Source organism: Vitis vinifera, chromosome 12, assembly GCF_030704535.1.
Source record: "Vitis vinifera cultivar Pinot Noir 40024 chromosome 12, ASM3070453v1".
NCBI classification, from domain to species: domain Eukaryota; kingdom Viridiplantae; phylum Streptophyta; class Magnoliopsida; order Vitales; family Vitaceae; genus Vitis; species Vitis vinifera.
The window spans coordinates 23,043,140-23,070,075 of NC_081816.1; the positions used below are offsets into that span (position 1 = coordinate 23,043,140).

The window sequence follows — 26,936 nt, forward strand, 5'->3', positions numbered from 1 at the left end:
TATAAATAAATTTAAGTTGATTTTATTTGGAATTATAACTTTATTATACAAATGAATAAAAATAAAGGATTTGATTTAAAAAAATTCAATTACATGAAGGAATTAATAGTACAAATTTGATTTAAAAAAGAGATATTTTAGTATATTTAATAACTAAAACCTTTATTTTACAAAAGGATAAATATGTAACATAAAATGTTATAAAATTTAAAATTTACTTAGTCCTTATTTATCATAAGTGGTCACTCAAGTTCCTTTTAGTAAACAAATTCAAAGTGGTTAAAATTTATGTTATTAAATATGCGTAAAATATGGATAAAACATTATTAACTTTATATTTTATTTTGGTGGTTTATAAAGAATAGGGATGGCGACGGGTTGGGCCCATCCTAACTCCACCCTGTTTATTTAAAATTATTTATATCTTTGTCCTAGTAAAAAAATTAAATGGGGTGGGATGGGTATGTGAATTTCTCATACTCATCCGTCCCAACTCATTTAACCTCTTTATTTTTTTTGAAAATTTTGAAATTTTTAAAAAAAAATTATTTAATTTTTTTAAATATATTAAAATAAATATATTTTATGAATAATTAAAATATTATATTTTTTATAAATTATTTATTGAAATTTATTATTATTATTATATTAAAAATAAGAAAATAAAAATTAAATTAAATTAATTTTTAGGAGAATTACCTATTAAGTATTTCTCCGAAAAATACTATAAGTGTTTTTTCAACATTACAAGTGTTTTTCAAACTTTGTTAAACACCTAATTTTTTTCAAAAATATTTTTTAAGCTAAAAATACTTATTCGAATTATTGTCAAACGAACTCTAAATCTCCTTTACTTATGTTTTTTAAAAATCACATTTTCTCATTTCTTGTCTCTACTTGAGCTTCACCAAACACCAACACACAAATTTGAATTTTTTTTTTCAAATTATTAGTATTCAAATATTTTATTTTAATTTTATAAAATAAAAATAAACAAAATACTTGTTTTCGTATGCAAATACTTAATAATATTGAGGCCTTAATAAAAAAACATATAAAAACATAAGGCCTCAAAGCCCACATGTCTTTGGTTTCTCAACCACCATGGGGATAATATTGAAATGTACAATTATTGGTTTGAGACCGACCCAAAAAAATCTAATTCCTCTTCAAGACTTTAAAAATTTAATAGATTATTGTTAATTCTTCGAAGATAACTAATTGTTTTTAATAGGGTGGATGGATATCAACCAACTTGAAAAGGCTATTTGTGGCTATGACATCCACCGAAAGATACTAGGTATTTTGAAAAATCAATACAAAAGTAAGTAAGCCAACATGGATTAGGGAACAACAATAATCTCTTTATTTTCAAAGAATTAACAATAATCTCTTAAATTTTTAAGGTCTGTATTGAGGAATAAGATTTCATTGAGTCTCAAACCAATAATTCTACATTTTAATATTGTCCTCACATGGTGGTTGAGAAACCAAAGACATATTGGCTTACTTTTATATTCAAAAACCAACATGAAAATTTAAGAGATTATTGTTAATTCTTTGAAGACAACTAGTTGTTTTTAATAAGGTGGATAGATATCAACCAACTTGAAAAGGCTATTTGTGGCTCCGATATCCGTTGAAAGATACTTGGTATTTTGAAAAATCAATACAAAGGTAAGCCAACATGTCTTTGGTTTCTCAACCACCGTGTGGGGCCAATATTGAAATGTACAATTATTGGTTCGAGACCTAAAGAAATCTAATTCCCCACCCAGACTTTAAAAATTTAAGAGATTATTGTTAATTCTTTGAAGACAACTAATTGTTTTTAATAAGGTGGATAGATATCAACCAACTTGAAAAGGCTATTTGTGGCTCCGATATCCGTTGAAAGATACTTGGTATTTTGAAAAATCAATACAAAGGTAAGCCAACATGTCTTTGGTTTCTCAACCACCGTGTGGGGCTAATATTGAAATGTACAATTATTAGTTTGAGACCTAAAGAAATCTAATTCCCCATCTAGAATTTAGAAATTTAAGAGATTATTGTTAATTATATGAAGATAACTAGTATTTTTTATTAACGTGAATAGATATCAACCAACTTGAAAAGCCTATTTGTGGCTATGACATCCATTGAAAGATACTTGGTGTTTTGAAAAATCCATACAGAAGTAGGCCAACATGTCTTTAGTTTCTCAACCACCGTGTGGGGACAATAATAAATTGGTAGAATTATTGGTTTGAGACCCAAAGAAATCTAATTCACCATCAACTTTAAAAATTTAAGATATTATTTTTAACAAAATTGAAATGTAGAATTATTGGTTTGAGACCCAAAGAAACCTAATTCCCCATCTAACTTTAAAAAATTAAGAGATTATTGTCAATTTTTCGAAGATAACTAATTGTTTTTAACAAGGTGGATATATATCAACCAACTTGAAAAGGCTATGTGGCTATGACATCATGGGGACAATATTGAAAAGTAAGAATCATTGGTTTGAGACCAAAAGAAATCTAATTCCCCATCCAAACTTTAAAAATTTAAGAGATAATTGGTAATTCTTTGAAGATAACTGATTATTTTTAATAAGTTGGATAGATATCAACTAACTTGAAAAGGCTATTTGTGGCTATGACATCCATTGAAAGATATTTGCTGTTTTGAAAAATCAATTACAAAATTAAGCCAACATGTCTTTGGTTTGTCAAACACCGTGTGGGGACAATATTGAAATGGTAGAATTATTGGTTTGAGACCCAAAGAAATCTAGTTCCTCATCAAAACTTTAAAAGTTTAAGAGATTATTGTTAATTCTTTAAAGATGACTAATTGTTTTTAATAAGGTGGATGGATATCATCCAACTTGAAAAGGCTATTTGTGGCTGCTACAACATCCATTGAAAGATACTTGGTATTTTGAAAAATCAATACAAAAGTAAGCCAACATATCTATGGTTTCTTCTCAACCACCTTGTGGGACAATATTGAAATGGTAGAATTATTGGTTTGAGGCTCAAAGAAGTTATTGTGGGGAAAAGAAAATGGGCAATATTATCCTAAATGAGTCATTAAAAAAATAAAAAGAAAGAAGATAGGTCATTCTTCCTATTTCAGCAACATTTGAAATCTTTTAACCAAATATCTTAAAAAGATAAAAGAGTGAAAAATGCTATTCTTAAAATGAAAATAATTTCTTTTGAACCCACGTATGATTTGAGTACGTTTTATTTTATTTTAGTTTTTTAATTTCTCTCTCAAACAGTCAAGGATAAGAGTAAAGTTATATAATTTTTCAAAATATATCTTAATAAAGTATAAAGAAATTAGCGGTGTTCAAATATGATGTGTACTTAAATTATAATAACTTGTGTTTTCTTGAAAAATTGATTTTTAACATGATACAATAGAGTTGACAATATAAATAGGCCTCAAACAGTTCAAGCAAAATTCTGTTTAAAAAATTAAACATAGTTTTATTTTTATGAAGTTAGTGTGTATAATGGAAAAAATTTTAATTTTTTTTATATTTTTAATTATTCTCTAAAACAATTTATAAAAGACAAATAAAAAAAAATGAGACAAGTGGGTTTGGACTCCCTAATTTGAAAAAAGATAGTAAAAAGAATCTCAATTTTTATAAATCAGTTTTATCTTCATCCATTTAAAAATATTTTAAAATATATATACTTTTATAATTATTTCTTGAAATACCCTTTTATTTGACAATATTAAATAAAATTATTAAAAAAATTAATTTATCATTTTAATCCGATGAAAGTATCTTACAAATAAATATATTATAATTTTTTATTATATAATATGAGGTACAAATCATTGAGAAAATTCTTTAGGATCCTAGTGATAAATAAAATCTTTCTAATTTTTTAATTAATATGGTTTTATATTATGTATTATATAAATTCACTCATCTTCTCTTTTATTTTATTTTATTTTTTAAAAAATAAAATAAAATACAATTAGAACTAAAATCCTTTAAAATGAAATACAATTAAAGAAAAAAATTTAAAATTAAAATAAAAAATTAAAAATTTTAAAAATAAAATATTGACTCTCATTGTATTTTCAACTTTTTCTCAAATATATATTTTCAACTAGTGTGATTTAATTAAAACTTTAAAGTTTTTTTAATTTTAATTGTATTTTTTATTTTATTGATCTCAAATAAGTTCTCATTGTAAAAAAGAAAAAGAAAAAAAATATATCAATTGATGTTATTTACTTACAAGTAAAAGATCATTTTGGGAAATAATTATCTGATTTATGAAAAAGTATATATATTTTAAAATATTTTTAAAATAATAAAAATAAAATAAAATTATAACATTTGAGATTCCTTTTTTCATATATTTTTTTAAATTATTAAGTCAAAACACACTTTTCCTAGTAAAAATAGCACAAATCATTCTGAAACATAATCCAGTGTTAGGATAAATTTTACCGGAAGCTGTTTTTACCAAACAAATTAATCTGAAAACTTGATTTTTAATTTCGAAGGAAGTTTCTGAAAGGAAAGTTGACTGGAAAAGGGTGTGAATGGAAAATGGGAAGGTAGATATTGAACCAAGTTGCCAAAATTTCATTGGGTCTCCGGGTTGAGATGGTTCAATCCCCGTCTACTGTCTGGAGATTGAAAAACAAAAAGGGAAGAGAGAGAGAGAGGTGTGGGTAGACTTCTGCTCTTCGGGTTTTACTTCGACATTTCTCTTCCACCAGGAAATCTAACAGGAACACTATATTTGTATTTTCTCATCATCCATCTCTCTGCTCCATTTCTTCGTCAGGTTCGCTTTGATCTTTCGCTATGGATATTCTTTTCTTTTCTTTTCTTTTCTTTTCTTTCTTTTTTTTCCCAAAGGCAATATGAAGTAAGAATACTTTGCTCTGATTTTAGTGAAGCTTGGTTGATTTCATGGACTCTTGTTTGAGTAGCTGCTTTGGAAATAGCTGATCCAAGAACCACTCATCTCTTACTAACTGAAAATTGGACCCATTATTGGAGAAAGGTGAATGTTGAATTTGGGTTCTTGCCTTTTTTTGTCTTTAATCTGAAATGCTTATTACCACTCCATATCTAAGCAAAATTTGGTTTTAGGAACTAAATTTGTTGATATCATTGTTGATAAAATAGAGTTATTTATTTATTTGGGTTGTTAATTTCTCCATTCAAGTATGATTTGGTTTGCATACTACTATTCCTTATTTATTTATTTATTTTGTTGTTTTATATTTAGCATGAGAAGAGTGAGTTTTATTAGTATTATCGTTGTTATTGTAGTGGTGGTGGGGAGGAGGAGGAATATATTGAATGAGTTTTTCTATGGTATAGGAAAAAAGTAATTCCTAATCAAAAGTAGCTACATGGTTTTTTTTCCATCTTGTAATGATTTCGTTTTTTCACACAAGTCTTATTTCTTCATCTTAGATTTTATTTTTTATTACCTTGGCCTTATTTGTTGGCCCATAGGTTTCATTTCTTTATATTTTTCTTAATGATCCAGATTTAGCCATCATTAGGGACTCGAATTTCAAGTTCAATATGATACCCTATTAATACTCTAGAAATTCGAAAACCTAGTATATGATTAGGAAGAAGTTCATATCTCATTATGTACATGAGAAAGTGTGTTAAAATTTTAATTTATTTCAAGTTCCATGAGATACCTTTTTGGTAGGGTTTACTGTGTAAATTTTAATGTTGATGTTTTCTTAGTTCCTTTGTTGAATAGAAAATGATTTAGGAATGTCTTTAAATATTTTTATGTCTTTGAAATAGAGGTGGGAAACATTCAATAGGTCAAGGAAATATGAGACTATTTCAAAACTCATGTTTTCCAAGCAATTTTTTTTTTTTTTTTTTGGTGCTCACTCTCTCTTTATTTTTTTGTTATTCCTTATAATAGTGGATTGATTTATCTCATCTAAAGATATATGCTTACTTTTTTTTTTTTTTTTTTTTTTTGAGAAGCAAACAAAAATTATGTTAGCAGCAACCATAAAAAAGAGCACATTGGAATACATAGGGAAGCAAAAGACAAAAGTGCCAACAAGAAACCAATTTACAAAAAGAAATAACCCTTGCCTTAGATAACACCTAACCAATCAATTAAGTATACGATAGACATAGATGCATCATTTAAGCCCATCCTTACCCACTTCAAAAACAATCATTTTTCGAGAAGTAAAGGCAATTGTATTACAAGTGCCTAAAGAGAGCACCTAAAAGTATACACGTTGTATACAAGGCAACAAGGCTAAAACAGATGAGGGAAAACACAAAGACCCTCGCACTACCTATATCCCACTCAATCAATGAAATCAAATAAAGACTGTGAACTAAAACCTATATGCACTGTAACCCAATTCAAAAATATGTACAAAAAGGATCGTAAAATAACCTGGTTCGATGATTCGGAATCTTCAAAAGCTCTTTTATTTCTCTTCTTTCATAAGGTCCAAAATAAGTACAAAGGAGTTGCATTACACGTCTTTTTCCTTTTTTACACTATTGTCTAGTAAGGTAACACTCAAAGGGGGAGGTGAATGGGTACATTTTGAAGATTATAATATAAGAGATGAAATATTAACCCAAATTAATTCCAAGAGATATTAGGGATAAACAAAATAATCAAACATCAAACAAATAAGCAAGGGACAATAATTTTTATGTGGAAAAACTCCACACTAACTGTGGGGATAAAAAACCACGGGACTTAAGAATTCTAATATAAAATCCACTATTTCAGATCAAGTGACATAGAATTCTAATATAAAATCCACTATCTCCATGATTCTATCAACTTTATGAAGTACTAAAACATATGGGTGATAGTGTTCATAGCTTAAACCTCACTCATGTTTGAGAAAAAAGACTGGGTAATCATGTATTGGCTAGAATCACCTACTGTGCACAGAGATTTGGCAAGCACAATAATCAAAACTATCATCAAGGACCTTGTTCAATGGGCCAATTTCCCAGTTGAATTTCCTAGGAACAGCCAAAAATTGAGGGCAAGGGAATGATATTTGGTTTCATACCGGTCATCAATTACTTTTCTTTTTTAAAAAATGACTGCGTTTCCCATCATTTTGAGAATCAATCAATGAAGTAATTGCATTTATATTTTGAATTTTATTAAAGAAAAATTTGAGGGCTTTATCAGTTATTCAAGGAGAAAACCAAAAAAACCTTAAATTCCAATGAATTCCATTACAACTCTAAGTGGGTAGAGAAGTTACAACTGCTTAGACATAGGATGAGAATTCATCTTCTGAATGGAAATCCAAGCCAATCTCATTATGCTCAGGCTCAAGGTCGCCAGAGCTCTAGCCCTACTTCGGCTCCATCATCCACCCACTACTTGGTAGGATTGCAGGAGGTCATGGATTGAGAGCGAGAGACAAAAATTTAGAGATGTTTGAAATAAGAAAGAAGAAGATGCAAATTGACAAAAATAATTTTTTTTATTGAGATTATTTTTCCTTTTTTTTTTCATTATACTTTTCCTATTTTATATAGACTATTAATTCGAAACAAAATAAAAATAAAAACTATAGATTGAAGATTCTAAGAATATTTTATTTCCTAAATTAAATAAAAATCAAGAAAAAAATAGAAACTATAGAAATTAGGTTATTAATTAGAAACTAAACAAAAAGAGAAACTAAAGATTGCGGGATCTTTATTCCCTAAACTAAATGAAAATCAAATAAAAATGGAAACATAAAATCTAAAGATTGAGTTGAGGGATCTTGGGGACCTTTCTTCGGGCTATAGCAAAAGCCAATTCCAATAGTACGATTGACTTGCATCCACTAGGACTTCCTCCCATCAAAATGAGACTTTTAATTATGCAACCATGAATTGAAATAAAATCTTTATACGTGAGTAAAAAAGATAAAAGATTAGAAAATGATAAAAGGAAATTTCTCATTATTCTTCATAGAATGAAAATAATTTCTTTTAAACCCATATATGATTTTAATACATTTTAATTTTTTTTCCTCGTCTATGGACAATGTGATATGGGTAAAGTAAAATATATTTTTTTAAACAAAAAAAATAATTTTATTCTTATGAAGTTAATATGTACAATGGAAAAGTTTTTAAAATATTTTTATATTTTTAGTTATTCTCAAGAACAATTTATGAAAGACAAATGAAAATAGTGCAAATCCATTCTGAAATGTTACAATAAATTTTACAGGGGCTGTTTTTACTAAACAATTTAATCTGAAAAATTGTTTTTTTATTTCGAAAGGAGTTTCTAGAGGAAAATTTGACTGTGGAAAAGGGGTGTGAATGGAAAAAGGTGGGGTATATATGGAACCCGCTTTCCCAAAATTTCACTGGGTCTCCGGGTTGAGATGGTCCAATTTCCCTATCCACTGTTCAGACAGTGAAAAACCAAAAAGGGGGAGCGAGAGAGAGAGAGAGAGAGAGAGAGGTGTGGGTAGACTTCTGCACTTTGGGTTTTACTCTCGCACCAGGAGATGTAAACTAGCAGCAGGAACACTATATTTGGATTTCTCATCACCATCTCTCTGCTCCATTTCTTCGATCAGGTTCACTTTGTTCTTTCACTATGAATATTCTTCTGTTTTTCCCAAAAGCAATATAAAGTAAGAGTATTTTGCTCTGATTTTTGTGAAGCTTGTTTGATTTCATGGACTCTTGTTTGAGTAGCTGCTTTGGAAATAGCTGATCCAAGAACCAGTCATCTCTTATCAACAGAAAATTGAACCCATTATTGGAGAAAGCTGAGTGTTGACTTTGGGTTCTTGCCCCTTTTTTTTTGTCTTTAATCTGAAATGCTTATTACAACTCCATGTCTAAGCAAAATTTTGTTTTAGGAACCAACTTTGTTGACATCGTTGTTGATAAAATAGAGTTATTTATCTATTTGGGTCGTTAATTTCTCCATTCAAGTAGTATTTGGTTTGCATACTACTATTCCTTATTTATTTATTTTCGTTGTTTTATATTTGGCATGAGAAGAATTGAGTTTTATTAGTATTATTGTTGTTGTTGCGGTGGTTGTGGTGGTGGTGGAGGAGGAAGAGGCATGGGTTATTTTGATGGTGAGGAAATGCTCCGTATCAAGGCGAGATTATTATGGCAGCTGGTGTTATCCATTTTTGGTGTACGGTGGGTTAAAAAAGCGTATTAAGTCTTGGAGAGCTGCTCCTTCTTGCATTTTTTGGGCAATTTGGAAGGAAACAAACATGAGATATTTTAATAGTGAGGAATCGTCTAATCAAAACCTAAAAAGTTTAATCCTAAGTAATTTCTCTATGTGGGTTAGGGTGTATATAGGTGGTGACTATATGCATTTGATTGATTTCATGGAGTGGTTACGTATTGGGTGAAGGAGGGAGTATTTTTTTGTACTCTCTTTTCTTATTTTTGTTTGGTTTACTTGTATACTACCTGTATACTCTTGTGCACTTTTTGTGCTTTTATTAATACAATCTCTTACTTATCAAAAAAAGGTGGAGAATATATTGAATGGGTTTTTGTATGGTATAGAAAAAAGGTAATTCCTAATCAAAAGTAGCCACATGGTTTTCCTTCTACCTTGTAATGATCTCATTTCTTCACACACAAGTCTTATTTCATCATCTTAGATTCCGTTTCTTATTACCTTGGTCTTATTTGTTCAACCATAGGTTTCATTTCTTTATACCTTTGTTAATGATCTAGATTTAGCCATCATTAGGGACTTAAATTTCAAGTTCAATATGATAGCCTATTGATACTCTTAGAAATTTCAAAACCTAGTATATGATTAGGAAGAAATTTGTGTCTCATTATGTACTTGAGAAAGTGTGTTAAAATTTTAATTTATTTCAAGTTCCATGAGATCCCTTTTTGGTAGGGGTTATTGTGTAGATTTTGATGTTGATATTTTCTTGGTTCCTTTTTTGAATAGAAAATGATTTAAGAGTGTCTTTGAATATTTTTGTCTATGAAATAGAAGTGGGAAACATTCAGTAGATTAAGGAAATATGAGACTATTTCAAAACTCATGTTTTCCAAGCAAATGTGTGTTTTTTTTTTTTTGTGCTATCTATTTCTCTATTTTTTTTTTCTTATTCCTTATAATAGTGGATTGATTTGTCTCATCTTAATATTCATATTTATTTATTTGATAAGCAAGCAAAAAATATGTTAGTAGCATCCATAAAAAAGAGCACACTGTAATACATAGACAATATCATATACGTGGGGTAACAAAAGACAAAAGTACAAAAAGGAAACCCATATACAAAAAGTAATAACCATTGCTTTAGATAACACCTAGCTAATCAATTAAGTCTATGGCAAACATAGATGCATCATTTAAGCCCATCCTTACCCACTCCAAAAACAATCATTTTTTGATAAGTAAAGGCAATTGTATTAAGAGTGCCTAAAAAAGAGCACCTAAAAGTATACACGATGTATATAAGGCAACAAGGTAAAAAAGAAAGAGGAAAAACACAAAGACCCTCCCATTACTTACATCTCAACTGGTTAATGAAATCAAACAAAAAACAGTGAGCTACAACCTATATGTACCTTGACCCAATCCAAAAAGATGTACAAAAAGGATTGTAAAATAGCCTTGTTCGTCAATTCTGAATCTTCAAAGGCTCTTCATTTTCTCTCATTCCATAAGGTCCAAATAAGCGTAAAGGAGTTGCATTCCACACCTTCTTCCTTTTCTTCCCAACAAAAGAGTCGTGCTAGCTAAGAATGGCATCCTTGAAAGAAGAAGACATAACCAACTAAACACCAAAAAGAGCAAAAATAAGCTGCTAAATCATGGTTGCCTTGGGACAATGAAGAAGCAAATGATTTACTGATTCCTCCTCTTTGCACAAATAGCACCTATTTGGTAAAAACCAACCCCTCCTTTTTAGGTGATCCAGATTTAGAATTCTCCTCCAAACAACTTCCCAAGCAACAAAGCTAACCTCTTCGGGACCTGAAGGTTCCAAACTATGGCTGAAGGGAATAATCTAGTGTTACAAAGAACTAAGGAGGAGTAGAAGGATTTAACCGTAAAGAGGCCTTTCTTTGAAGCTCGCCAAGTTATGACATCCTCATCCTCCCTTCTATGCACCTGCCCTTGCAATCTTCTGAAAAAAGCTTCCACCTCTCTCATTTCCCAATCATTGTTATGTCTTGTGAAAAAAGGATTTCAATGACCCATTTCCCCTAACTGCTCCTACATTTGGACTACCTAAGCATCTTTAAAAGAGGCTAATGAGTACAAGCTTGGAAAAGCCTCTTCAAAGGAATCCTCTTCACACCACTTATCCTTCCAAAAAAGCACTCCAAAAACAATCATGAAAAAGAGTTTTGTTATTTGACCCATTTATTCCATGTCCTCAAAACACTTATTATTATCATATTTTTAAATAGTTAAAAAAATATGTAAGGGAATGTCCTTGTAAGCTTTCTTTCTTTTCTTCCTCATAAAGGATCCTTGCTAACTTTTAGAGGACTATTTTAACTGAAGTTGACATCACCTAATTTAATAGGATCAAAGGGAAAACTAGTTGCTACACAATTTTTTTTATTTTTAATAATGAAGCAAAAGGTGGTTTGCCAATTCTTTCTCATCTTTATAGAAAAAAAAAATCCATTCACCATGGTCCAACCTCTCTTTTTCATCTGATCTATGATGAGGATCCTATACCATAAAGAATCTCACTTTTGTTGATACCCATAGATTCAAAATAACATTTTTTTGAAAGGGAATCTTATCTTCCCAACATAAAAAAGGAGTACAAAGATTTCACTAAGAACATTCCCCTCTTCATTTCTAACCAATTTATCCTATTCTCACCAGTCTTGCTTATAGCTTCATTTGCAACCTTGAAAGAAAACCCTTCATTCTTTGAAGCTTCTAGTTATGCAACTATCTTACAAACTAGGGGCTCCAACATCCCCTTTCCCCTAATTGCTCTCACATATCTATTACCTATGAGTCCTTTGAAGTAGCTATAGTATAAAGAGAAGGAAAAAGAATCACTTAGAGTTGATTCACCATACCACATATACTTTCAAAACTTTACCCTATTTTAGTTTCCCACTTTGAAACTAGTTGTTCTTTTAAAGATATCCCATCTTTCTTGATTGTCTTCCATAAGCCCACTTCATAACCTTCCTTGCTCTTCTACCCCAAATTTATTTACTATAACCCTTTTCCACAAAGTTGCCCTTTCTGTTGTGAACCTCTAACTCCATTTACTGAGTAGGGCCTTCTTGAACATAGACAAATTCCTTATACCAAGACCCTCACCGTTCTTTTCCATGCAAATAATTGACCTATTTACTAGATGAGGTATGTTCTATAATGATCCCCCTCATCAAAAATCTTTTTGAATCTTCATGAGCTTCAAGTTCACTCTTCTTGGAATAATGAACAACAATATTTTGTAAATTGGTAAACTTGACAAAGCATGCTTAGTCATAGTGAGTCTCCTTCCTTTAGAAAGATATTGTCTCTTACCAATCACAAGTCTTCTTAGAAGTCTTTCTTCCATGACATCCCAAATCGAAGTTGATGTATAAGAAACACTTAAAGGGAGTCTAAAATTTGTGGTGGAAACATTGCTTCCTCTAGGCCAACACCAAACTAGCTCTTCCACATTCCTTACCCTTCCTATTAGCTGACTTTTTCTAAATTATTTTTTCTCCCTCCCACCTTGAAACCTAAGATGAAACCCCTTTCACTTACCTTCTTTAAGAGACAACCAAAAGCCTTCATGACCAGGATGAACAAATTAGGGGAAAAAGGATCTTGGTGCCTCAAACACATTGAACTTTGGAAGAAACCAACGGGAATCCAATTTATAAGGACTAAGAATCTATTAAGACAATTATTTGGAAAAAGTTAGAACTAGTTGGATTTGATTCCCGCATTGATCGTAATGACACGAGAAGTTAGCTTGTAAATCAATAATTTACATCACATATATGACAAAATTTGATGTCTTTTTTTTTTAGTGTCTACTTTTTGATCATGCAAATGTTTTTTCTTTCACTACCCATTTATGGAGTTCACCAAGTTGAGTCTTTTGCCACTTGTAAGAATCCTCATTATTCATTTAAATGTTTTCTTTTCTAATCTTTCTAATCATATGTTGTTGGTGACAGAAGGATGGCTGATGTAGTAGCAGGTGCAGCAGCAGTTGAGGTTTATAAAGATGGAAAAAGCTTATTAACTTCTGGTAGTTCCAAAATTGCCTATGTGAAAGATTTGAAAAAAAACTATAAAAAGTTAATACAGGAAGCAAGAAAGCTCTGGGAACTAAGAGAAGCTATAGAGACAGAAATAAGCAGACATAAGATAAGCCCAGTGACAAGAGAATGGATTGTTAAGGTTGAGATGATCAGAAGTGAAGTGGGAGAACTTGAAACTAAATATAATGATGAAAGGAAGCATCCGTGGAGATTGGTTCGCATTTGGCCGCATTCAAATCTTAGCAAAGATATAGCAGAGAAGTGTAAGCAAGTTCAAGGTCTATTGGAAGAGGGAAATCTTAAAAGAGGAATACTGGTCGCGGAATTGCCAGAACCTGTTAGGAAAATACATGCACCGAAACTAGAACACAACTCATTTCTACACCAAGTTGTAGAAGATGTAGTGAGTTTTCTAGACGATAAGCAAATAAGAATAATAGGAATCTGGGGAACAGTGGGAACGGGAAAAACCACCATAATGCAAAACTTGAACAATCACAAAGATGTTGCTACAATGTTTGATATTGTCATCTGGGTAACTGTCTCAAAGGAGTGGAGCTTAAAAAAGTTGCAAGGTGCAATCATGCAGCGGCTAAAATTGAATATGGAGAGCACTGTTGACATTGAGGAAAATGCTTGGAGAATTTCTGAAGAGTTGAAGGGAAAAAAGTGTTTGATTCTTATGGATGAAGTTTGTGACTTTATTGATCTACAAGAAGTAATGGGTATCCAAGACCACCAAGAAAGCAAGGTAGTGTTGGCGAGTAGGCTTCGTGATATCTGCAAGGACATGGATGCTGATGAGCTAATCAATGTGAAACCATTGTCAGATCATGAAGCTTTCAACATGTTCAAGGAAAAAGTGGGCCGGTCCATTCACTTCCCAGGGATTAAACCAGTAGCTGAGTTGGTGGTTAGAGAGTGTGGGGGATTGCCATTGCTGATAGACAGAGTAGCAAGAACCTTTAGAAAGAAAGAGAAAAATGTTTCCCTTTGGAGGGATGGATTGAATAATTTGCGAAGATGGGAGAATACTCAAGGCATGGATGAAGTGCTTGAATTTCTGAGGTTTTGTTATGATAACTTAGATAGTGACGCAAAAAAAGTTTGTTTTTTGTATGGTGCGTTATATCCTGAAGAGTATGAGATTTATATAGATTACTTGCTAGAATGTTGGAGAGCTGAAGGTTTTATTCCAGATGCAGATGAGTTTGTTCATGATGAAAATGTGTTTAGAGATGCGCGTGACAAGGGGCATGCGATATTGGATGATCTTATCAACGTATCATTGTTAGAGAGTAGTGAGAAGAGGAAATGTGTTAAGATGAACAAAGTTCTTCGCGACATGGCCCTTAAAATATCATCACAAATTGGAGATTCCAAATTTCTGGCAAAGCCATGTGAAGGATTAGAAGAGCCTCCAAATCATGAAGAATGGAAACAGGCAAGGCGCATCTCTTTGATGGACAACGAATTGTGCAGCTTACCAGAAACTCTAGACTGTTGTGATCTTTTGACATTGTTGCTTCAAAGGAATAAGAACTTGAGTACTATTCCCAAGTTCTTCTTTAAATCTATGAGCAGTCTTCGAGTTTTAGACTTGCATGGCACTAGTATTGAATCATTACCTTCATCTTTATCCAGCTTGATTTGTCTAAGAGGGCTCTATCTGAATTCTTGCATCCATTTGGTAGAACTCCCAACAGAGATAGAAGCACTCGTGCAGCTTGAGGTGCTTGATATTCGGGGGACTAAAATCAGTTTACTTCAGATTAGAAGTTTAGTATGGTTGAAGTGTTTACGAATATCATTATCTAATTTTGGCATGGGAGGCCATACTCAGAACCAATTGGGAAATGTTTCGAGGTTTGTTTCATTGGAAGAGTTCAGTGTTGTCTTTGATTCATCTAAGCAATGGTGGGACAAGATTGTAGAGGCTATCTCAACAGAGGTGGCTACCTTGAAAAGATTGACTTCTCTTCAGTTTTGCTTCCCTAAAGTTGACTGCCTAGAGGTTTTTGTTACGACAAGCCCAGTTTGGAAGAAGGGTTCATGTTTGACATTTCAATTTGCTGTTGGTGACCATGACTCAACCTGCTTTCAAATTCTTGAGTCCTTTGATTATCCAAGCTACAACCGCCTGACATTGGTGAATAGCGAAGGAGTGAATCCAGTAATCTCGAAAGTGCTGATGGAAACTCATGCATTTGGATTAATTAACCACAAGGGAGTTTCAAGACTATCAGATTTTGGCATTGACAACATGGATAATATGCTGGTTTGTTTGATTGAGAGATGCAATGAAATTGAAACCATCATCAATGGTAATGGAATAACAAAGGGCGTGCTAGAATGCTTGGAAGATTTACGCATAAACAATGTCTTAAAATTGGAAAGCATTTGGCAGGGGCCTGTTCATGCTGGGAGTTTGACCCAATTAACGAGCCTGACGTTAGTTAAATGTCCAGAATTGAAGAAAATATTCTCTAATGGCATGATTCAGCAGCTTTTTGAACTACAACACTTGAGAGTTGAAGAATGCGATCAAATTGAGGAGATAATTATGGAATCTGAGAACATTGGACTAGAATCCTGTTCACTTCCAAGGCTGAAGACACTAGTGCTCCTTGATCTCCCAAAACTCAAAAGCATTTGGGTTAGTGATTCATTGGAGTGGCCATCTTTGCAGAGCATTAAAATTTCTATGTGCGACATGTTGAAGAGACTGCCTTTCAACATTGCCAATGCAGCCAAATTGAGGCTCATTGAAGGGCAACAGTCATGGTGGGGAGCATTGGTATGGGAAGATGATGCCATTAAACAACGACTGCAACCTCTTTGCATTCTTAACTAGCTCGTGATATTCCATTTTCTGTGCAACTTCTTGTGTTGACTGGGGTGGTTGCTGCCTCAACCACTGGTTTATTGTGTGTCGGGCTCAAAAACTTTGGCATGTACTTGTTTAAGACATGCTAGTCTATTATTGTATTTCTGTAAGCTTTTCTAATATGGATTGTATCTTTTTTTAGGAAATATTATCTGCTTCGGATTCGCTTTGCTTATGGCTTGCGACTTTGGATTGTAATGGTGTAAAATGTGATTGCAATATGGATGCTGTATTTTCATGTATTCTTGGAAGCTACTTGACTGAAATCTTTCTGTGGGCAGAAGTGTTTGCGTTCTGAAATTTCTGGATATAAGTTGTTCATTCCTTTGATATTCATGAGTTCTTGGTCTTGGTAATTACTTTTGTCATTTGAACTGGATTTAGTCTACAGAGTACAGACTATGCCATGACTCTATTTCTAATTCTCTTCAGAGGGAAAAATCAAATTCAAGAAACCCTTCAGAAACTATAGTACCATTTCGCATACAGAAACTAAAAAACATGTACATTCCTCTCGAAAAATTTAAATCCAATAGCATCATGATTCATAGGTAAATGCATGCAGAAAAAATTCACCAGAGACTGAATCATAGAGACTCCTCATTCCTGCATATTTTTGCCAGGAAACTTCTTTGAAATCTACACGTAGATCATTGTGACCAGCCACGTTGCCTGGAAAAAGAGGGTGGATTGTGTAGAACTGCTTAAACAATAGTATATGACATAAAACTGGTTACTACTTTTGAATTTAAGACAAATTGCTGGTTGAGGGTTGAGTTGTTCACTGTGATCAAGATTGAATGAGCAGGTCGAAGTCCTCAGAGTGGCCATTTCAGCATTGACTGCTTTAAGCTTATTTCAGCATGAACTACAGCTTGAAGCTTGAAGTTGATCATCAATTTCTGCAACCGAGTCTTCAAATTTGTAACTTTTAATGGGGGAAAAAGATGAATCAAGATTAGGTGGCCTAGTCGATTCTGAATTACTCCACTTCAATGAACTCCCACCAGTCTGCCTCTCCTATGACCACTACAAATGCTGATCAATTTAGGCAAGTAATGGAGTGATGTCTTCATCAGCTTTGGGAGATGACTTGTAGAGATGGCTTGTGTGTAGGATCCAGAAACCTTGGCATGTACTTGCTTAAGACTTGCTACCTTGTAAATCTCTTCAGATGTGACAAAAAATCTATTTCATCCCCTTGGAGACGTATGATAAATTGATTTTAATTCTCAAAAACTTCTACTGCTTTGGTATACATGAGTATGAATATCATGCCAGTGTGTGCAGCTGCTTGATGTTTATTGAATCAAAGGCCAAGTTTGCCCACTGCCACCAGAGATTCTGGCAAACTTTTCAAATCAACAGCATGCTCCCTGTGATGAGCCGCATTCCTTTCAAAATTTATTGGAGGGTAACACTGCTTAAACAAGGGTACATTATATAAAACTGATTGTCACATCAATACAAACAAACCGAAGGATGTTGCTTTTGAATACTGGATTCAAAAGCATAAACAAGTCCACATCACAATTTATTGAAAGAGATTAGAGAAGTAAGGTTCTGAGTTTCATTTTCTCTACAACCAAACACAACTGAAATAACTAAACAAACAACAATCAATGAGGCAATCAGCGGCTATCCAGAAAATACCAAACTAGATTCCTTAATCTGTTCACATTCAGGTATCAATCCTTTCTTTTCTCAGCTAAAAGGAGCAGCAGTTCCATAATAGCTCAAGCTTAGCTAGTACTGCATATGTATAGCTAAGCAACTTGCTTCTGCTTTGAGCTTGATCCAGCATCAACTGCAGGGTCCTTCAGAGAGTCGGTAGGACCTGTTCCTCACAGACAAATTAATAGCCAACAAAAATACCATTAGGGAGACAGTAGAATAAAAAGTCTACATAGAGTAATAAACTTGGACACATAATACACATATTACAAATAGCATGGGTGTGCAGCAGAACATAAACGCTTGTTAGCCAAAATGTGCACACAAGATTATTTGGATTCTACCTTCAACTCTATAATGAATAATTTACTGTTAGGGAGTTATCTTTGAAAAGAAAGAGAAATAGAAAAACAACCTGACTGTTGAGAGGGCTCTGTTTTTTGCATCTGAGCTTGAAGCTAATCATTGATTTCTGCTAATTGTGTCCTCGAATCTATGTCCCTTTCAATTGGAACAAAGATAGCATCCAGATTTGGTTGTTCAAACTGTTCTGATTTATTCCACTTCAATGCACTCCACCAGCCTGCTTCTCCTATTATCACCTTTAATTCACCACTGCTAACTTCCTCTGGGGAGAGAATTTTGAGGCTTGGACAATCATAGAAGCTTAGACATTCTAATCTTGGTCCAATCCCTACACCATTACTAGAAATGCTGACCAATTTAGGCATGTAATGAAGTGATATCTTCTTCAACTTTGGGAGATACCATACCCATGGCCCTACATCTTCAGCAAGAACTTCATGAGTTACTATGCTGTTGATTTCAGGGCAATCTTCAATCACAAGCTCCTCTAAGTTGTAGAGTTCTTTGAAGAAGATTGAAAGTAAAAATGGTAGCCAATTTGGGGCAGGTATGCAATGCCAAAACTTTTAGATTGAATGGTGAACCCATCCAACTTGGTGGCCCTTTCTAGATGCTCCTTAAATTCTTCATATAATGAAGATTCAAGCACTCTAGTGTTTGAAGCGTACTATTTCTGTCATCACCTGCATCTACAATGGTTTGAATCTCATTACATTCCCTTAATACACAAAATTTTAGATTTTTCATATTTTTAATCCTGAATTCAGATAAGTTGGTAACAGTTAAATGGCGATCTAGGAATAATGCAGAAACATGCTGGAGGACCTCCTTAATTACAATTGGGACGCCTTCACCATTCAAATACTTCAAACAACTTTCTTGTTCTTCAAATTTAATTGCAGATTCATGTGGCAACCGGGATATTATATGCTTCAGATGATTGCCAACAATAAATCTAAAGTGCATCCATGACAGGTTTCTCAATGATGATCCACTTCTCAAGTCATTCAAAAGCAAAACTTCTGGCAAGTGAAGTTTAAGAAAATGCAATCGGTTTAAGCTGCAAATTTCCTTTACAATATCTTTCATGGTTACATTCCATCTTTCATCTTCTGGATTCACATTTATGCTTAACTCTTCCAATTGAAGCAAATTGGATATGACATTCTGGGGTATGATTGTATTTGAATGGTTGCTTCTTCTATTGTGGTTAATTTGAGGATAAAATGACATTTTCAAGCATGTCAAATTTGTCAGTTTCCCAATAGCAACTGGTAAATTTATGATTTCAGTTCCTTCAAGATCAAGTACCTCAAGATGACAGAATTCTCCTACTTCAGCTGGCAACTCCTTAAATAGTTCACAACTTCTTAAAATGAATTTTCGAAGTTGAACCAACTTAAAAAAAGATTGTGGTAAAGACTATTTTAGTTTGGGACAAGTCTAGGATTTGGAGGATAAGCATGCATTGGAAAAAAGATGGAGAAATAACCCTCAGATGACGGTTACCTTGTAAGAATAATACACTAAGTTTAGGGCAATTTGGATTATCCGATAGCTTGGATATTTTATTATTCATCAAATGCATCTCATTCGCTTCATCCCATGCCTCATTTTTTGGTGCCTCCATGAGTCCTCTTCCATCTAGTTCAACAAGTAGTATTGGATTCATTTTGGCTTTATAAAAATTCACTAACTCCTTACGGATTTCATCTCGCGTTTGGACTAACTCTCCATTCCGAAAGCTTTCCAACAAGAGGGCATTGTCAAGATGTTGAACAATTTGTTCTCCTTCATTGAGTGTTCTGATTAAGCCTTCTTTCATCCACCTTTTAATTAAATCAACTTTGTTCGTTCCTTCCATCTCTAGGTAAGATGCACAATATTTTACACATTTATTTGTGGAACCTAAATGCCCCAGAATGAATGCTAATGCATTAAGCAAAATTCAATCTTCGACATGTGATGTTGGTAGAAAGCCTATAACCCGAGATGCGTGCTGCCAGATGCAAACATCCTTGACCTCTTTTAAGGCTCTTGCCATTAGAACCAAGGCTAGGAAATGGCCAAAGCATTGTCTAATCACATGTATAGCTAGCTGCTGGATAGTTGAAGAATGCACAACTTCACCAACATTCCTACAAAATAATTCCCATGATAATAGATGATGGTTCCTCCTAATCTCCAGATCCACTAGCACCCCTGGATGAAATAAAAAGCTTATCAAAACTATCTTTTGAGTGTTGTCTGAGTTCCACCAGCCATTCCCCAGCTCATGCAAATTTATTCTCCGTGTATGGAAGTCATCAAGAAGGATTAAGAAATTATGGCTTCTCAATATTTGCTCTGCTTCCCCTCTGCTATATTTTGAGAAACCCAATTCTTCTATGATTCTATCCTCTATATCTTTACTTGTCAGACAAGACTTGACATTTACTTGAATGACGGGATCAAACATTTGCCTTATTGGTGGAAGATTCTTCAGTCTGCACGGAAAGGCTTTATCATTTACTTCTGAAATCAAAATACTCCGAATTTCGGGAATTTGTATATGTTGTGAAAATTGCCGAATCATAAAATCATCAATACACAAATCCAGCATTGCCTTCTTAGGTGCTGTATGCCCTGGAGACCACCGCTCACACATCTTAACAGAGATCCCTGTTGGAACATGAGCTTCAATATCATGGATTGAATGATGAAGCAATCTAGTGATTTCAGAAGAGAACCCTAAAACATTAGCTGCGTTATTCTCGTACTGTGTTCGTACTTTGTGAATAATCTCCAAAACATCTAGAATCCAGCCTCTGTGTCTTTCATTGTTCCAGGAGTTGAATGGAGGATATGATAAAATAAGGCACACAACATCCTTCTTCCTGCTCAATTGCCATACATTGTGCATGATTTTGGATATGCTGAAATGCAAGAAAAAAAAAAAATCATTAGAGTGAGTTGAGAATGCAGTTCTGGAAAACTAAGAGTTCGTTTGGTAATGATTTTATGAAACATTTTCTAGCATTTTTAACACTTGAAAATTTTTATCATTCAAGTGTTAAAAAGGCTAAAAACTTTTTCTACAATCACTGTCTAACACACTCTAATTGTATATGAGAGATTCTTAGCCGAAATTCAATTTTTTCATGGACCCTAAAAATATAATGATTTCGTGAAAATGTTTTTCGATTTTTTTTAAAATTAAAAATGAAAAATAAAGCTCATTTTCAGTTACAATATACTTCTCAAATTGAGAACATGAATCTCATTGCGGAAATGTTTCAAAGATGATGTTACTAAATCATGCTTTAAATTATTTTATCATTTTTAATTAAAGACCTTTTGTTTTGTTGAAAAAAATTAGAGAATATATATAAAATTTAGTTTTATAATAAATTTGTTAACTTAAAATTTTAATTAAAACTATTAAGACTTTTAGAAAAAAAAAGAACTCTATTCATAATTATAATATCTTAAATTTAGTTTTGCTATTCATTACCTATGAAGCATAGCTAACAACACTAAAGGTTAACTGATTGCTTAGAAATTGTTTAATATATATGGTACTAACTAATTAATCTTACCTTTAAATAAAAATATAGTGTTTATATTTGCATTTATCAAATGTCTCTATACATGCACCTAAATTAATATTTATTTATTTTTTATTTTTTATTTTTTAACAATAATGACCCTTAATCAAATAATCAAAATACCTTTAAATTTAGTATTATTGGAATTATTATTTCGGACATATTTTTGGAGGCCAGTCTTATAGGTCTGACCATTGCGGAATGGTTTATTTATTTATTTATTTTTATTTCTCTTTCACTTTTTCAAAATTTCTTACTTTTAAAACACTTCCAAATTATTCCTACCTTTTTTTAATTATTAATATAATAAATTTTTATCAAAATCTACATAAATCGTAAGCCTTAAAATATATTCATATAATATAAACATAACATTGCTATGTGTAGGTTCAGGTTACAGTTTGGACAACCCGAGCTTAATATTTAATATTTTTATAATATCTATAATGTACATTATTATCCTATATAAATATTATTAATTTTCTTTTGGATTTTTTTGAAAAAAAATATCAAAATATAATTATATTATAAGCTTTTTCAAATTTTTAGAAAGATACTTAAATTTATTTTTACTTATGAGTCACTATCTTGAAAATCTTTCTTAAAAAACATTGTGGCTGAATTTTTAATCATACAACCTAATCAACCATATCTCGACCATGTTAGGAAGTGTCCCAAATTTAGTAAAAATTCCTTTTCAATTTAGTAAAGATTCCCTTTTGTAAAGAATATTGTATAAAATATTTCTTCAGTTTATGCAATATTGTAATATTAGATTTTCTTATAATATAAAGAAAGTTGTTGAAAATATCTTTATAAATATTCTAAGTTGAGAGGAAAAAATTTATAAAATAAAGATAGGCCACTACATAAGGTGGACAAAATTGTAAGGAAGAACGAGAGGCTCCTGATGGAGCGAGGGGGCTTGTGGTTCACCCTTCTAGTTCTATCCTTTATATGGTATGATAGAAAGATTCTCTTTCATCTATGGATGTAGGCATGGTTGGTCGAACCACTTTAAACCTTGTGTACTATTGTGATGATTATTTTATCTTTGTGTTCTTGATCTATTTGCATTAAAGCTTTCGCATACACAACAAGCTGGTATCAGAGCCCTTAGTTGAAGATTTTTGGAAGAACAAAAGATTATAGAACACACAAGATAAAGACGAAAAAAATTTCAATTAAAGGTGGAGTTGATTGCTCTCTCTTCAAGATGTGATAAAAAAAGTGTATTATAGATAAATGAAAGATTGACTTAATGGAATTTGGAGATTGTTGGGAAGTGTCCCAAATTTTAAATTAGTAAAGATTCATTTTTATAAAAAATATTGTATAGAATATTTTCTAAGTTGATATATTATTGTAATATTAAATTTCCTTATGGAATAAGGAAAGTAAGTTATGAAATGGAGATAGGTCTATAGAGATTATATGAGGTGGATAAAGATGTGAGGAAGAACGGAAGATACTCGAGGGAATGAGGGATTGTGGTTGAGGGTGTGGATACAAGGAGTGGGGAAACATGAGATGTTTTGGGAACCTAATAGTTGTATTTAATTCTTTTATCTGTAATACTCTCTATGATAAAGTAGAAATATTCTCTCTCATCATAAGCATGGTTGACTGAGCCATGTTAAAACCTAGTGTACAAATGTGATGATTGCTTTATTTTTGTGTTCTTGATCTAACATTGTTTGCATTAAAGTTTTTGCTTACACAACAAACCAATCCAAGCTTAAAAAAAATCAAGTTGGATTAGTTTAGGTTGAGTACCTTAGATTTAATTGTTTCTTAGTTCGGGTTATGTTTGGGTCAGTATTAACTCAATCAACCCAATCCATTTGCCCAAATTATAGTCCTATTATAACCTTTTAAGCTTCTTAGCACTTGAGCTGTATAATTTTTATCTTCTTTTTGATTGCTCTAAATTCGTCTTCTTACTTATCCTTGTTAAAATTAAACATGAAATCCAATTCAAAGATGTTGCCAACCGCCACAAACATCTTCTATTTCTATCCATGCTAATGATTAAAATTAAAGGTCGCATGCATACAAGCCAATGGAAAACTTACGAAGCCGGCGACTGCATCCACTGAGAAGGCTTCTTTCCCAAATCACTCTTTGCATCCAATTCCGAATATACAGGCTGTTTTGAATCAGATCCACTCAGATCCTCCGCTGCCGTGTCTGGAGAGGTTCTGCTCCTGCTTGGTTCCATCGACGTCCCCCTTTTTTTTTCTCTTTCTCTCACAGTCTACCTAACCTTCTTTCTTCCAACCCTCACAGTCTACCTCATCTTCTTTCTTCCAGCGTGTCTTAAATTCATTATATGTATTTTTTTTATTTTATCTATTTTAACATATAAGCAATAAGATAAAAGTAAATTTTTATCATTTATAATTAATTGTCTACCATAAAATTAATTGTACATTCAAACACAATCGGTTTGGAAACTTAAATATAAAAAACAATTTTCTTAACCTATTCTTTATTAGTATTAGCATATTTTGCGATTCGGCAAAATGTAAAGTTTTTAAAATGGTTTTTATATTTTGGATTCTTTCTCAAAATATTTTACAAAAAAAAAAAAAAAAAATCAAAAGAGTTGAAATGGATTTTAAAAATTAAGCTAATTTTAGTACAAATTGTTAAAAAAAACTGTTTTTATGAAAAAAAATAGGGTAAATGCTTTAAAAAAACTGTTCTTCAGTTAGAACGTGTTTCAAAAAGGAAAAGTTGTTTTGAGGATAAGGGTGTGAACAAGGAAGAAAATATCGGTCAACGCTCAAAATGGAGCTTTTAGAGCTTTTTTCTTCCCAACAAAAGATTTCCACTTCAGGCCCAGTTCCATTAAGGCAAACATGCCCTTTGATAAATATTACACACTAAAGATATATATATCAAAACTTAGGATATAAATAAAATATTAAAAAAACACTTTAAATAACAAATTAATTATAACTATTTTATAATTAAATGAAAAATTTTCATTTAATTGATTAGTAAAAAATATCATAATTTTATTCATAGTGTTTTTAATATTATTAATATTTTATATATTTATCATCATTTATTTATAATATATCATAATTTTAATATTAAATAGATTTTAAAATTAAACATATTATAATCACAATATTATCATCAAATAATATTTTACATAATTCAATAATCAATATGCACTTATCAAATTTATATTTTTCATTAACATGTACAATATTATATATATATATATCAATTTATTCGAAAAAAATAACTTTAAAATGTCTATTATGTTTTTAATTTCATTTCTAAAAGTTTTTTTTTATATTTTTATAAGTTTTGATCAATTTTAGGTTTACGGATATTTTGTGTTAAAATATCCATCGAAATATATTATAATCAAATATCACAATATAATGATCAAATAATATTTAAAATAATTTAATAATCAATATACACTTATCAAATTTATATTTTTTTATTGACACGCACAATATTATATATACATTAATTTATTTAATAAAATAACTTTAAAATATCTATTATACTTTAATTTCATTTCTAAAAGTTTTATTTTATATTTTTATAAGTTTTGGTCAATTTTAGGTCTACCAATATTTTATATCAAAATATCTACCGATATATCCGTAAAATCGAAATACCGATATATCCGTAATTACCGATATTTTCATCCTTGGGTGTGAATGATCCAAAAGAAAAATTCATCTTTTGCTAAATTTTCTGGCTGTTATTTAGAGAATGAAGTAAAGAGAGGAAGAGAAAGGTGTGGGTAGACTTTTCCTGGCTATTCAAATCTTAGCTATTGTTTTTTTTTTTTTTAACTTTTTGTTGAAAGTAATTTATTTTCATATTTTAAATTGTTTGTCTTTTTACTTTTTGTTAGTTTAGTACTTGTTTCTTTTTTTTTTTTTTTATTGAATAGAAAAAATCAAAATATTTGCTTGTTTTTTTAATGACATGTTTTTCTTTATTTTTTAGTATTTAATGGAAATAAAATATTAAAAAAACAAACAGCTTGATACTTGACACTATTAAAAGTTATTTAATTTTAAATTTTATTTAAAATTAAGTAAAAAACCAAACTTTACCTTAATACTTAAGTTTTTTTTTTTTTTAATTGATTATCTAATATAATACATTAAACTCATTTTATTTATGCAAAACACTTTACAAAATGAAATTTAGTGATTGTTGATAAATTTTTTGAAACAATTCTCAAATAATTAAAGTAAAATTTGTTTGAAAATTCAAACATGAGAAATATATATATTTTTAAATTTATTCTTTATGAAATTAGTGTATTCAATGTGGAAGTTTTTAAAATATTTTCTATATATATTTCCTTCCAAAAGCGATATAAGTAAGGATATTTTGCTCTAATTTTAATGAAGCTTGTTTGATTTCATGGACTCTTGTTTGAGTGGCTCCTTTGGAAATTGTTGATCGAAGAACCACTCATATCTTATCAACTGAAAATTGAACCCATTATTGGAAAAAGCTGAGTGCTGACTTTGGGTTCTTGCCCTTTTTTTTCTTTAATCTGAAATGTTTATTACAACTCCATATCTAAGCAAAATTTTGTTTTAATAAACATATTTGTTGCAATTACTATTGATAGAATCTAGTTATCTATTTGGGTAGTTAAATTCTCTATTCAAATAGTATTTGGTTTGCATACTACTTTTTGGTTGTAGGGATAATATATTGAATGGGTTTTTCTATGGCGTAAAAAAAGTAATACCTAATTAAAAGTAGCCTCAAGGTTTTCTTCCTACCTTGTAGTGATCTTATTTCTTCAAATGCAAGTCTTATTTCTTCGTCTTAAATTTCATTTCTTTTTTACTTTAAATTTATTTGTTTGTACATAGATTTCATTTCTTTATATCTTTGTTAATGGTTTAGATTTAACCATCGTTAAGGACTCAAATTTCAAGTTCAATAGTTTATAAATTTTAAAACTCAGGGTATGAGATAAGGAAGAATTTCATGTCTCATTATGCACATGAGAAAATGTGTTAAAATTTTAATTTATTTCAAGTTCCATGAGATCCCATTTTGGTACGGGTTATCGTGTAGATTTTGATGTTGATGTTTTCTTAGTTTCTTTATTGAATAGAAAATGATTTAGGAATGTCTTTGAATATTTTTA

At 31.3% G+C, this 26,936-nt stretch overlaps 2 protein-coding genes across 5 annotated transcripts; one reads left to right on the forward strand and one right to left on the reverse strand.

Moving 5' to 3' along the window:
• Positions 1-4,598: 4,598 nt before the first annotated feature.
• Positions 4,599-16,420, forward strand: LOC104881042 (disease resistance protein RPS2). Of its 4 annotated transcripts, none has more exons than XM_059740965.1 (3): positions 4,599-4,814; positions 4,925-5,036; positions 13,181-16,420. In XM_059740965.1, the coding sequence occupies exon 3, from the start codon at positions 13,185-13,187 to the stop codon at positions 16,119-16,121; it is 2,937 nt and encodes a 978-aa protein (XP_059596948.1). In that variant the 5' UTR covers positions 4,599-4,814; positions 4,925-5,036; positions 13,181-13,184; the 3' UTR covers positions 16,122-16,420. The 4 variants fall into 4 exon arrangements, with proteins under 4 accessions (XP_059596948.1, XP_059596949.1, XP_059596946.1 ...); XM_059740966.1 differs by having other exon boundaries at positions 13,184-16,420; XM_059740963.1 differs by lacking the exons at positions 4,599-4,814; positions 4,925-5,036 and adding an exon at positions 8,339-8,595.
• Positions 16,421-19,057: 2,637 nt separating this feature from the next.
• LOC104881041 (uncharacterized) lies at positions 19,058-24,053 on the reverse strand. Its single transcript, XM_010659651.3, has 2 exons — positions 23,857-24,053; positions 19,058-21,109 (listed from the first exon to the last, which is right to left on the reverse strand). The coding sequence occupies exons 1-2, from the start codon at positions 24,000-24,002 to the stop codon at positions 20,143-20,145; spliced, it is 1,113 nt and encodes a 370-aa protein (XP_010657953.1). The 5' UTR covers positions 24,003-24,053; the 3' UTR covers positions 19,058-20,142.
• Positions 24,054-26,936: the final 2,883 nt, after the last annotated feature.